Source organism: Notothenia rossii, assembly GCF_949606895.1.
Source record: "Notothenia rossii genome assembly, chromosome: 3".
Classification (NCBI taxonomy): Eukaryota; Metazoa; Chordata; class Actinopteri; order Perciformes; family Nototheniidae; genus Notothenia; species Notothenia rossii.
Window position 1 is genome coordinate 13,629,694 of NC_136901.1, and position 14,761 is coordinate 13,644,454.

General features: G+C 41.3%; 1 protein-coding gene across 1 annotated transcript in view; it reads right to left on the bottom strand.

Moving 5' to 3' along the window:
• LOC307032770 (nck-associated protein 5-like) overlaps positions 1-10,135 on the bottom strand; it is a 125,533-nt gene extending 115,398 nt beyond the window's left edge. Inside the window, exons 1-2 of the mRNA XM_079671012.1 lie at positions 9,685-10,135; positions 2,059-2,161 (exon numbers count right to left, since the gene is read on the bottom strand). Of these exons, the coding sequence (XP_079527138.1) occupies positions 2,059-2,161; positions 9,685-9,803 (222 nt within the window). The 5' untranslated portion in view covers positions 9,804-10,135. The remainder of the gene's footprint in view (positions 1-2,058; positions 2,162-9,684) is intronic.
• Positions 10,136-14,761: the final 4,626 nt, after the last annotated feature.

Genomic DNA, 14,761 nt, shown 5'->3' on the forward strand with positions numbered 1-14,761 from the left:
CATCAATTAACCAGAGGACTTCAACTTTGTATTGGCAACACCAATCAAAAGCAGCCTTCACTTGTCATGGTTGCCCATGCCATGGAATCCAATCTGCACACTGCCACCAGATCCATGCTGGACCTTTCCCAAAATGCTGCGGGCTTCCTCATGTCCCACTATTAAAACAACCCAGCACCCTTATGCTCCTGCTGCCCCGAGTGAGAATAAGTCATTGGAGGAGGAAAGGGTGGTTCGGAAAGAGGCAAAGGATAATGTACAAAAAGACGGGAAACGAATAACACGAGTTATAAAAGCAGAAACATGAGAATGAGCGTTCAAGAGAAGAGGAAGGAAAAAAGGGAATAATGCATGCATGGACAGTCGAGTGGACAGAGCATGTTGAATCATAAACCCATATCACTAATATGACCTACTTTAATTCCCCTCACAGTAAATCAGGTCGCTGCATGTTCAATTAAAGTTATTAAAGGCCCAGTAAAGCTCATATCAACCAATAACTATTAATGACAGTGATAGCGCTCGGAAAAGCCTTTATGAATCACTGTTGTTGGATAAGAAACGGTACAAAACAATAATAATCGTCCTCTGTGTCACTTTAAGTTACTCATTTACAAACCACTGTGGATGAATTATAAATAAGTGTCTTGTCTCACCAAGTAAGAAATGATTGGCAGTTTGGGGGTTTGTGTCCAAATCAAAGCAGATACAGTTGTAATGTTCTTTGGATTGTGTGGGGATGGGTATTCAAGCTTTAGTTTCGTGGTGTATAAAAAGATAAGAGGAACACCAGGGTTTTTCCTTTCATCACTGTGGCTCTCTGCGTGTCAGCAGTGGGTTAGGAAAGGTCATAAAGTCAGGTCAAGTCAATAAAGTATGTTGACATCTTTCAGCTTCATTAAAGCCTCACAGTCGGTGACCTATGCAACAAACTGCCCCATAAACAACATGGAAATGCAGCTCATAATTGCATGGTCTTGTACGAGGAGTATTGTTTTTCCTTTAAAAAGCAAACCAGCCTTCTAATTAGCCACGCTGAGAGATTATATTCTTCAACAGTTGCCATTTAATCTGCAACAAATGTGTCTTGAGCATTTCCTATACCAAACATGCTATTTTAAGACTGATTTATTATTTCCTGCACAGTGACTGTATGCACTGAGGGGAGAAATCCAGCTTCTTCACTGCCATGTAGACACAACACAGGAGCGACTATAGGACTGCACTTGACATTCCAAAGAGGCTACTTGGAAGCAGATTCACCTTCAGTTAACCCGGGGCCAAAACAAGTTTCCACTCCTGTGATTCGCCCCGGCATAAAGATAAGGCTGTCAATCACCGGCAGCCACGGTGCGTTTCCCAAACACTCGTGGGAGGCTGTTTATTCTCTGGGTTGCTTGACACGTGTGTGTGTGTGTGTGTGTGTGTGTGTGTGTGTGTGTGTGTGTGTGTGTGTGTGTGTGTGTGTGTGTGTGTGTGTGTGTGTGTGTGTGTGTGTGTGTGTGTGTGTGTGTGTGTGTGTGTGTGTGTGTGTGTGTGTGTGTGTGTGCAATTTCATTGTAATCCTAATGGTTGAAGCTCATGTTGTCTGTGGTATTTTTATAAATGTCCATTTACTTGTCTCATTGATAGGATACAAAAGTAATTCATCTTCACTCTGATTATATTATCTTTCTCCTCTAAACACTCAACCTGAGTGGATGTTTCCTGGGACAGATTTACTTGAACACAGGAAGTGAAGCCCTTTTCATTCCCAGAAGATGAGAACAAATCTAAACACGGAGTAAATACTTAGGCAGTGTAAGTTGCAATATACAAAGATATATTGCATTCCAAACCAACCACAGCAATGACAGCGTGGTCACACAGACATTATTAATAGATCACAAAATACCACAATGTTATTCTGATAGAAAAACTTAAAGACTCCCAAACATTTCCTTCTGTGGATTAATAGCTCAGCAATAGGTTTTTCGAGGCAGAACGAGGACATTCCGGGATGTCTGCTTCCTGACTAAGTGACCAATCTAACCGTCCGCGTGTCGGGGAATGACTTACCGGTAGGTTGCTATCAACAGACAATCTCTTTAACTGCTCCCTCCTCTCCAGGTGTCTGTTCATGGTCCCTCTGCCCTGCAGTGATCCACACACCTGCGAAGCCCTGAAGGGAGGGGAAAAGGGGAGGAGAGAGGGAGAGAGGGAGAAAGTCAACAAGGAACACCTCATGTCCGGTAGGTCACGTTTCCGCTGTTAGCAGAGGGCTTTCACCTTTTAAAAAGGAGATCAGAGTCCAAGCCAAGTAGCAGTGGCAGTGACAGTCTTCTCCTGCCATCAATTTAAAGATCTCCTATCATGCTATTTTTAGGCATATATTATGAGTCTAAGATATATAAAAAAACATGTCTATGATGTGTTTTTGCTCAAAATACCAAAAAGATCATGCATTTTAGACATCCCTCATATCCCTCCATTTCAGCCCTGTTAGAGAAGGGCTGATTCTGGGTCTGCCGTGATTAAACGCCATATCATGTTCAAAACCACATTAAGGATTATTTCTGAAACAGTATGGAGCTCAAATGCTTTTTCTCTTGCGGGTTTACCACAAGGTGAGTTCCTTTTAATATTCTGCTTTTTTACACATATTCTCTCAAGTACCGGTTAGCTCGGAGTGTTAGCGATGCTTGCTAATGTAAACAAAGACCATATTACGTCCAAAACACATCACGCATTGTTTCTGATAGCAACGTTTCTGATAGCAACGTTTCTGATTGGGCCGTGGGCGTAAAGCCAGCCCACATTTCCAATATTACGTCATATCCGCAGCAAATCTGGATCAGCTCCGTTGTTCCCCTGTTTTTAGACATTTGGGTACAAAGGAAAAGAGAGAGGGTTTTGATTTCTGACACTTTGTGGGTTCCCTTACTCACCGGGGACACATATTAATGTATAAAATACATTAAAAAGTGAATTTTTCATGATAGGAAACCTTTAAATCCTTTCCCTCCCATTTATTTCCATTACAATGCTTTCTCTTGAAATGTAATCCACAGAGATAAATCCCGCTGCTTGCTCTCGGCGTCACCCAGGCATCCCACCCTCCAACCCGTCCCCTTTTGTTTTCCTAGGCCTCTCCAAACAGTGCTGGGAACCAGTCCGACCTGGTCTGACTGAGGCCACAGCGGAAGATAAACTCTTCACTTCACGCATACTACTCCTTTACAAAAGAGTTTTAGAGACACTGTGGTGGTGCACGGAGTAAGCACACCATTTCCTCATTGGGGAGCACAGGGTCAAAGGTCGGTTGATGGACACTTCAGGGTCAGAGACGTGACAAATTTGGAGGTATGCATGGAGTCAATTCTGTCCTCAGATACAAATTCCCCTTAAATACCCAGGTCACCATTTAAACCTGGTTTCATTTATACATGGCCAATTAACCTTTCTTCAGGAGATATCTAGCTGGGGAAATCAGGATTTTCTCATCTCTTGCTCTAATTATAGAAACTAGTATCGCTTTAAGAAATCAAATGCCTGCTTAACCATGTGCATTTAAAAAGGTTTCAAACACAGAAACCACTCGTTAAAGATGAAAGTTGAACCTCTGCATGAGTTATTTTTATAACTAAGTCATTGTCATAATAAAACATTGTGGGTCCAAATAAATATGCTATTTCAAGCCACACCAAAGCTACCAAAAACAGCTCATGACACCCTCAGCATAAGATCCACTGGTGCGATATCTCACGCCTGCTAAGTGTCACTATTGGCTAGACTCAGAATGAGGCTAAATTGTATTCATCCCTTTTTCTTTTTTTTGTAGGTCAGATGTTTTAACTTGCCTCACAAACCTACTTATACAACCAAACAGCGTCCCAAAGTGCCTTTGCATCTGCTGCAGGCAGTATCTGTTACACCCTGTCTGAAGCTTCAGCAGCGTGACTGCACTTGTCAAACATCCCCACACATCCACATGACACGTTCCATCCACTGCCAATTTGGTAAGTCTAAACGTATCGACGTGAATCCACAAAACATCATACTGCATGCAGGATCAGCCACTACGTATCCATTCAGAAGAGGTGTTATGTTTCCCAACATGACACAGTCTCCATCTGGCCCATTTCTGAACACCCTGGGGTTATGTCGTGAATAAGAAAGTTGCTTAATCAGTGAACAGGATGTGAAATGTCTTTAATGACACAGAAACATCAGACTCCTGCCTGTCGCTAAGCCTGGCAATGCAATGGCTAATTGTGCAAGTGTATTACATCTGATGAAATACTCTGGTCTATGTTTAGATTGCATTTCAGTTTGGTCCCTTTCCGCTGGAGATTAGTAGAGGAAGTAAAGCCCATGGCTTCCCTTGGATGCAGAGATAGGGGGGTTATAGGAAATTGAGAGTAAATGATTAAAATGGATTATAGCAATGTCCTTGATTGGCCAGACCCGACGTAGAAAACACAGACACCATTTTCCTTGGGGTAAAGAACATGTGTGGATTGAGGTAGTGGAAGTGATAAAGATTAAGCAAACACATTAAAAGCTAAATATCAGGGGTATTCAGATAAAGCAGGCAAGAAAAGCAAACTTCAGCCTTTGATAGCCAAATGATGCTTTGTCTTTGTGCTGTCAGCTGCCCTTAAATTGCTAGTAAAGATAGCAATTTGTTTTAAAGAATCCTCAGTAAATGTAAATAGCTCAGACAAATGACTAAAACTACCATGGTGATTGGTCACAGTACTTTCTCTCAGTTTAAAAGTGAGGTTCATTTGGATATGTCCTACAGTATATATCCAATATGTTTAACATAACTGGTAATCAACATCTCATCCAATAGGATTTTACTTGGCAGAACCAGTGTTCATATAAAGCATGGGAGTCTGATTTGCTGTCATGGGCTGATGTCTGTAAAAAGCAGCGCCGTGGTCAATTTTCCTCACCCGATAAATGTGTTGACTGTGACGTTTCCTGGTTGCTTGGTTTCAAACGGAAATGAAACACTTAGTGACCGTTGGACATGACAAATGCCATTTTAAATATGCAATGACATACTGGTTTACCAAGTACTGGTTTGGTGAGGACACTATTCCTGTGCTTTTTTCATGTATTTACATAAAGCTGCATATCATATGAACAGGGCACATTTAAATGCCTACTTTTATGACAATCCAAGGGCCTCTCTCCACAACTGAAACCCCTTCAGGACTGTCCTCCCTCGCTCTAAAATCCTTGTGATTTACACCAAAAGCAATTACTGTTATGTTAAACCAGTGCGCTGTTGACCTACGCGGAGTGACACGCGTCAACGCCTATAGTCCACACGGCCCCCAGCCGGCCGTCCAGCCAGTCGGCCGACCAGCCAGTGGGGGGGGGGGGGGGAGGATATAATCAAAGAGGCCAGGAGGACGCTGACATCTGGGAGTCTTTGTGCTGTAGGCCTAATTAGATGCCAGCGTAAAAAGGGAGGAGGCGCGGTGGAACAGTTTGTGTGTGTGTGTGTGTGTGTGTGTGTGTGTGTGTGTGTGTGTGCGCGCAACCACCATGGGGAGGTGTTTGAGGTGGGGGGGGGCTCCCTTTTTTAACATCTGCTCCAGGAAACAAGCGAGGACCGAGCTGAGGTCACACAGTCCTAGACAGCTACCAAACTATAACAGGGATAATGTGAGGGGGATACCAGCTTAATGATAACACTTAAACCCATTCAGAGATGGCTGTACAGAAAACCTGGATAAACGGTGATAATAAGCCCAGATTGTCCATGAATATGGATTGTCATGGCTCAGAATTGATACTGTTCCTTTGTACGGCTTAGAAGAATTAGGCAGCTGTGCATTTATTGCAATCAGCAGCCTTTTACTGGCACTGTCATCTTAACTGGTAGCCGCACTAATCCTTTCCCTACAGTAAAAGGTCTGCTGAAGAAACACTGTTGCTCCACCCGTTTGGCTTTTGCTTTCGCAGTGTTACAGAGACCACACTCTGCCACTAGTGACAATACTGCCCTTTGTACCTAATACAGTCAGGCATTCACCCACGCATATTCTCATTTCACACTGTGCAAAGAGTCGCCACAAGTAAGACATCTTTGTCATGTTAAGTCCAAACACAGATATCAAGTGGGAGAAGTTTGTGCCTTGAACTTTGTCCCCTGTTCTCATGAAAAAGAACCTTTCATTGAAGAATAAGTGCAGCGGAATTTGCAATAAAAGAAAGTGCTTTTTTTTTCATTGTGATGCAATTGAGTCAAGGAGGGTTATACAATAAATGGCGGACAAATAAATGTAAACAAATATTGAAATGGCCAAGTGGGCGGGAAGAATGAAGGAGGGAGAGCCAAACTCTTAAGAGAAGGGGATTCCATTCATGCATTTTGCTTGACTTTTCAATTGACGCACACATCTATTATAAACTTGGGCTCAGGAAGAAAAACGTCTTGCCCAAACAGTGACTCCGACCTCCATGATCAATACCACACCGCCCCAAGAAAAGAGCAATGCCAGGAAGTGGCAGGGCCTGAAAATGGATGGGATCGGACATTGATTGGTGCACTCCCTTTTCCCCGGGTAACAATTCATTTTGTCTCCATGCCGTGTCTGCCTTGAATAAATGGGAGGACTGAAACGGGGTCAGCGCAGAGACTCCCCCATGGTACAGAGCCCAGTTCTCTCTTTATTTTTCTTCTGAATGATTCATCCAGATTGCCATGTCCGGGGAGAAGAATGAATGACCGGGAAGATTATACCTTTAATTCGCCCCGCTACACTTTGGGGGGAAGTGGGAGGGGACGTTGGGGTAGCTATTACTTTCCGATCATTGAGGAGGAAATTGAAGCATGCAAGTGTCTGATGTGGGGTTTAACGTGCGGAGAGGGAGGTCCATCTGTATTCTAGCAGCACAGATGGTTTATGCTGATCGGATGTTTTGAGTCCCTCTGCTGGCCGGCCTGTCTGATCCTGCCTCTGCATGTGTCCCGTACAGTTGGCACGACCAAATGTAGCCTGGCACGCACTAACATGGAATTATTGTGTCTGAGAGCCTCCAACAATAAGCCATATTTGACACAGGTTTTGTTTTTGTACTGTCAGCAAACCAATCATTAAGCTAAATGATTTTTTCAGTGTGTACCCATTCTCATACCAAGTATTTATTACATAGGTGTGAAAATGAGTGGCTTACTGTCAAAGCTAATAGGTCAATTTAACAGTCCTTTTAAAATTAGTAATGTGATGTGTTGTGATTACGATGTTGCTGTTAAGATCAAACAGCATGCTCTCTCGTCAATTATCCTGAAATTTAACCCAGATTATCAGTGGAAGTATGAACGTTTGTCTGTACACATGATTATTTGCTCATATCTTTAGTTAAGGACGGTCTTTTTTGCTGAATAAACAACCAATGTCCTTTCCCACAATGAGAACGAGTACAGTTGTTGAGGGTGTATAACACATGTGTGCACTGTGCAAACAAACCGGCATATGGATCTTACTTATCTTATCTGTTAGATCAAAATTGGTTTATAAAAAAGCCTATGAAACCAGCCCCCATTTTAGGATCTTCAAATTGCTGTTACTGATAGTCGCGTGAAACCACAACGCTTCTCCAGACAGGGAAAACCTGATTGAAGGAGTAAAGTTTGATCCTGCATATTAAATGAGGAAGAAATAGAGCTTCTTATCATGTTCTCAAAACTGAGAGACATGCGGATCGTGTGGCATTTATAAATCATGTGGCTTGTTCGCGATAAGCAGCCAGAAATGTGATACCTAGTTTTTCTATTTTAAACTTTTATTCACCCTCATCACCAGATGCTCTCGTTCTGTCTTTTTAAGTGTTCTCAAAAGAGATTTTTGTAAGGGACACATTTGACACATTTACATGGGGCTTTCTCATCCAGTCTCTTTGAAGAGTTTCATCAATATTAGACTCAGCCTACTTGTTTAACAAAGCTTTTCAAACATGACTGATGCGCCGTTTTATCAGCACGCCTTGACTGAAAACTGGTTATGTTATATTATGCAAACACCTAAATGACTTCCGATGACAAACAAGACAAAAAGGGAAACTATCTGCGAACACGACCCCTTTAATGATAACGTTTCTGCATGCTAGGACTTGTCTGAGCAGCTTTAAATCATGTTTAGTCAGCACTACTTAGCGGGCAGTTTAATGTGGGGGTTTAAAAAGGGCGGGAGGGGTTGGAGGTCTAGTGGAAAAAAAGAAAAAACAATGAATACAAAGTCGTCATCCTCTTCATGAGGGGAGTCCCTGCAATTCCCTGTGCTTATCCGACCAGATGCGTAGGATGTTGTAATGTAAATCCTGGGAAAAAAATCAACTGAGCTTCCTGTCGAGGGACCCTCAACTGCTTCGGCCAGCGTGCTTTGACTCTCTGCTGAACTCTCTCGTGATAACGCTACAGGTAGAAAAATACAGAAAAATACACTCCAAAGGCCCAGAGGTGATGCAGTATGCCAAGAGAGGGCAGAATCATTTTCCGACTGTTATCAAAATACACAACCCTATCCCCCCCTTCTACTTTGGTATGCGGCAGCTCACTAAATAAGTGAACACGCACATTTCAACAGCAGGCTGCTGACAGCTTGAGAAACAACAGTGTGTTTATCTTTCTGCATGTTTTCCTGTGTGCCGTTTCTCACAGCAAAGATCTGCAAACAGCAGCTGTCACAGTTTAGTGTTCAGAGCATTTGAAAACAAGCAGAGGGTCATTTTAACAGTCATTCACAATTAACATTCAACAGTTTGGAGGTGGCTGGGATTTTTTTACAGCAGTCATTTTGATACGTAGTACACTTAATGAACATTGTTAACGTTAGCAATATCACCTGTTGTGTACTGCTATGACAAGGCACAATGTCTGTTGTGAAAAAGTCTAGTTTGTGCTCATTTTTGACAGTCTTATGTTGGAAGTTACAGGAAAGCTTATTTAAATGGATTCAACTACTTTTGAATGTTGATGTTGTTGCTGAGCTTTTCTGCAGCTAGCTAGCCAGCTAATAAGCTAACATAAATAAAACTAGCTTATAAGCTAGCTAGTTCATTTCGGGTGCAAGCTAACACTTGTTTTTTAATACAAATCATTTTGTTTCAAGCAGCCTAAATCTACAGCTCACATTTATTTTTGCCAACCTGTATGTAAATAGTCAACAGTGCCATGCAAATGACAAAACATTTCATTTGTAGTTTTTATTTTGTCAAGGCACAATTAAAGTGAATACCCCCAGGGTTAGCTAGAGGCTAATTGACATATCTTGTTTACTTTGGGCTGGTTGACAAAACATACCAAATAAACTCTTTAAACAGCACTTTAAACAATTAAGGCAATCATTGGTGGTGACACTTGTTTTAGCCAAAATATGACGCTGGTTATAAACACTGAAAACATTGTACATTAAGGGCTTCAGTTTGCTAGCTAACATATAAGAAGCCATACTTATGTTACTCAGCAGGTAACTGCCATTATGCTGCTTTTCTTGATAAAGTGTCACTTGCCAATATAACTGTCAATCCAACTTTTAAACTGTTTTAAGCACATGCCCTTCTTCTTGCCACATCCAGTCTTGTTCTGCACTGACTTTTGCACACTTCTCCCTAACAATAAAGGAAGGTGAATCATTTCAGCCTCCTATAATGTCACGAGGCAAACAAGCAGGATTCCAAACTTACTCTGAGCCGGTTGGATCCTCTCCACTCAACAGCTCTGTAGTTCCCAGACTCTCAGAGGTGTTTTGGTCAGGAAGACAACCTGATGATGTGGAATTTCCTTTGAGGGCAGCTGAAAACATGCTGTCGTAAATCCTCCTGGAAGTGTTGCAGGGGGGAAGCCACTCACAAAACACACACTCTTTAAACACTATCTGTGCTGCTGGTAGTCTGCAGCAACACCCAGCAGACTTGTAAATACAGAGGGGGGAGTAAGGGAGGCGGGGAGGGGCGGGAGGATAAGGAGCGTGGTGAGGAGAAGTTCCACATTACGTCACCAGCAGCTGTTGACAGGCCTGTGTTTATTAACTAACTGCCAGGGCTCGAGGAGTCACACCACATGCCTCGAGCTCTAAAACACAGCTCCACACACACTGACAAGACAATAGGCTAAAAGTCAACTTCACATCAGCCAGCACCAAACATTCTCAACCATCCAACTCTGCTCTTTCGCAGGTGTGTTTCTCATTGGCATAAGCCACGCCCCCTAACCCATATAAGGGCATGTGTTGCGTGCAAATATGTCACATACATATAAGAATTAGAGAGATGCTTTTAGTAGTGCAACTGAGGCAGTGTTAAATCCAATCAAACAAGTTAAAATGATATTTTAGAGGAACATTAAAAAGCATTAATGAGCAGTTGTTAAGCCTTTCAGAAGCTTAACTCAGGCAATATTATGCACAAAGAGTTGCTATATACTTAATTGGGATCAGTAGTATTTCCTAAATAATCCTATTTTCATAATTTCCCGAAAACATGTCATCATCTAAGTTTGCTTATATGATATTCCCTCAATTGTAAAACTTTTTTATTGTGCTTGGTTGGAGTGCTCTCGAACACACAAAAAAAAAGGCATTTCACAAATAAGAAGACATTTGTGAATCCTAGAAGTCAATGGGTACAAAATAAAACTAGAACAAATTGTGGATACAAACAACAATAAGAGGATTTTATTTCACATATCACTTCCTGACTTTGATTTGAGACACATGCAACTATGTGCAAGTAAGCACAATGTGCAGACACGTGGATGCATGCTTATTTCAGTATAGTCAAAATGCTCAAAATCTCTCAAGATTGAATTTCTCAGTTAGCTCTGACGCTGTAACCTGTTATCTGTTCACTCTGGCCATGAGACTTGCTGACTAGACTATTGGAGCTGTTTTTCTGACTCGGATAGCAGTAATGGTATTACTGCGGAGCGAGAGATGCATTCCTCAAGTGTCTCGGCTTGGCAGGGTCCCCAGCTTGTACTTCTCCATCTCTCTTTCCCTTCTCATTTAAATGGACGCACATGATTCCCAGTTTAACTGCCAAGAAGACTTCTTTATGCTTTTCATTGGTTTCTCTGCAGGGCGCTTGCTTAGCGTGCTACATTCCTAGCTGCCACCCATCCTCTTAGCCCACAAGATTTCTAATCTCCAAGATTCAAATTTTTTTGTTTCTTTTAATTTTTTTTATTCTACTATTTCAAAAATGAGACAGTTTATACATCCAAAAAAACAAACAGTAGAAGCGGGAGGGCAGAGAGCATAGCTTATACAGAGGTAGCCCTCCCGTTAGTCATCCTGTTGCAGGATAAAGGCAAAAAAGATAATTCCGTAATTAAATACGCCCACAGATAAAAAAAAAAGTATATATATATATACATACACATGTACACATATACATACATACACCCATTTCCAGGGTGAAAATAAAATAATAAAGTAAAACAAATTAAAATTAAAATTCCTACAAGTCCATGTTCAGATAACAAGACAGTTTCATTTCTCATCCTATTTTTATATAAACTATGATAATTAAGATAATCATGATAATAGTTATTATAATTATTTTTGTTATAATTATCATATATCTATATAATCTTTTTAATCTATTTTGAATTACTACTTAAATACAAACTTTGAGTGTTATACTGTGAACAAATGCTCCGCTTCAGCCCATCTCTGGTGCATTTCTTGCGGTCTAAAATGCAATAATTTCTCCCATAATTCCATTCTGTTGTCGCATTCCTCCCCTCTAAGCTCACTGCATTGCAACATTGTTAGCTCTCAGAGACTGAGTGGGCTGACGACATTGCAAGACTTTGAGCTGTGTGAAGAGCTGAAAGACAAAATAGCAAAGAACATAATCCCAAATCATCACAGACATTCAATTAAACCTAAATGTCAGGAGCTAATCAGTTACTGGCATCAATTGTTATGAAGGAGGAAGATAATAATATTAGGAAAATGACATTTCAGTTTTCAGCATTTGATCATGCAAATCTTTGATTTCTTAATTGGACGCTTGTGATCTATTCTTTGAGTCAAAGAGACAAATCCCCAACCAAAGGAGAAAGATGTATCATGCTGAAATGTTAAACCTTCCACCAGACAAATAAACATCAAAGACAGATACAGCTTTGATTTTTGGTCCCTGTTAATGTGTTCACTGTCATTGCTTTTAGTTTAATATTTGTACAGGTCAGTCATAAACCGGAAAGCCTGTCAGGTGAAGTCTGCTGAATTATTTTTGTGTGTGTCTTGTGAGTCTACATGTGTGAACAACACTTGTGCGCTCTTCTTTTTACTTTTACTTCCTATATTTTAAACACAAATACTGTAAGAAATGTAAATCAATGTTTAATGACGTAATTTAGTTTAAACATACAGTAAGCTTAAAACTGTTTTGTTCTGAAAACATTTCCGGTTAGCATTGGCTTGTGGCTAACGTTGTTGCTAAAGTTTATTTTGAAAAGCTTTACTGGAAGGAGGAGTCTCCGTTTATCAACAGTGACGTCACTTCCGGTTTTACGTTAACAACGATTACAGCCGTTAAAATGCATTAAATAAAAAGTCATGAATGAATGTATGAAGAGAAAAGGCGTGTGGAGTTATACAATGAACACACTACATCTAAATCATCTGTTATGCGCGATATCGGACACATACTTGCCAACCCTCCCGATTTTCGCGGGAGACTCCCGATTTCACTGTCCTCTCCCGGTTTCCTTCCGGGGTCATATTTCTCCCGCATTTCTCCCGATTTCTGACAAAATCAGATTTACTTAGGACTGTTTCCACTCGGACTTTAATACAGCTACAACATTGTTTAGTTTCCATGGTAGTGCGTCTCTTTGGTAGCGCGTGCAACTGAAAGTCTGATACCTCATTCACACCAACGCAACTCCGGTTCAAGCTCCGTGCTAGAGCTTTTCAGGTTCAGAACCGGTTCTTCGGTTTAGCTCTGGCTCTTTTCCACTGGTAATGCGTCATTGCGTCATCGTTTGCGTTATGACGTAACCATTTGCGTGCCAGCTTCTCAAAGCCAAACCCATAGGCCAAACCGCAGATCAGTTGCATTAATTTCTTATGGCTCTATCTGCAGCTTTTCCGGAGTCATTTCTGTGGTTTAGACTATATTCTTATAAAAAAGTGTACTCGTGTCAATAAAGTTTTTTTTAAAACACAACTGCTTCTGAGGTCGGTCTTATTTCTTAAGGTGGACTGAACCATGAGTGTGGAGCTATGGTCTGGAGTAACGTTGTATCTTTCATTTAAATGAACTGTAACCTTCACCCAGGTATGTAACAGCTGTTCTTGATTGATTGATTGAAAAGTTTATTAACAGCTTGTATATTGGGTACAGTACAGTACAGCTCAAAACATACAATTGTTAAGGGGATGCAGACCAGAAAGACTTTCGTCTTTCTCAAATGAACACGTGAAGTAAAGTTTAATATTTATAGTTTTATAGATTTATAATGAGTTATAATGAGAGGTGATCATGTTCAGGCTCCACCTTAACACACAGACACGTTGCTTCACCATGAGCAGAAACCTTTATACAGTCTATGGCAGAAACACTGAAACTCTTGTTAAGTTTCTCCATCGCTGTGTACAAACTGGATAAAACGCTGGCCTTTTGTTGTTGTTCAGGAGTTGATCCTGTCTCTGCCCCCGCCTCGACGTAAGCGTGACATATGCGGTGCTTTTGCTGCGGTGTGAACAGGAAAACCCGGTGCTTTTCAAGCTCCAGCTCCCAACCGGCCCTGAAACACCGTTGGTGTGAATGAGGTATGAGAGGTTGAGGCAGATAGTCACAGAAAACTGAACAAGAATCAACAATTCTACTCTCTGCTCACTCCTTTCTTGTAAAATACAGGTCCAGCCCACACATATGCTCTATCAAGGATGGTGCTACAGGCCGCAAGGCAGTGCACTTACAACTACAATAAGCATGTTAATGTTAATCTAATACAGCTCCGGCGCCCCCCCCCCCCGGTTTTGAAATGCTCCCGATTTCTGGGGTCTCAAGGTTGGCAAGTATGATCGGACATAGAAGAAAGAGGTGGGAGGACCCCCGCCATCACGGCCGCCATTGAGAGGAGGAGTGCTGGATGAGATACAGACGAAGAATCAACGTGTACTCGCTCTCTTTCCACCGGATCAACTTCGAGACAACAGCTGATTGTCTCCACTACTCGCTCTGTTTGTTTCATTACCACCTTACTTAATTAAAGTACCAATTTGAACCTTTTCAGAGACTCCATTATGCGCATAGATATGTCTCACAATTATTTGTGTGAACATAAAAATAATTTGTGTGTAAATATGTGATTTGTAAATGTGAAACACCATCCACAAATGCATTTAAAAGATTTGCAAACTTACAAATACATTTGCAAGTGTAAAACGGATCTGCAAATACGCTAAATATTTTGACAAATAAAAAAAAGATCTGTGAATATCTCTTTAACATTTACAACTTTCGATCTGGCATTTGTGAATCCATTTTGTATTTGTCGACCAAAAATGCGCTTGTGGATCTCAAATCTCTGCTCTTGGATCTCACATTTCTGCTTGTGGATCGTCTTTTTACACACACGGAATTTTGAGACATATTTTCCGCCGGTCTCGGCTAAAATCTACTTGTGTCACTCGGTTATTTTTTGGTCCCCCTCTCTCCCTCTCTCTCTCTCTCTCTCCTCTCTCTCTAACACTAAATGCGCTATCAAAGTATCATGTGTATGAAACACATGAATTCAAAAACA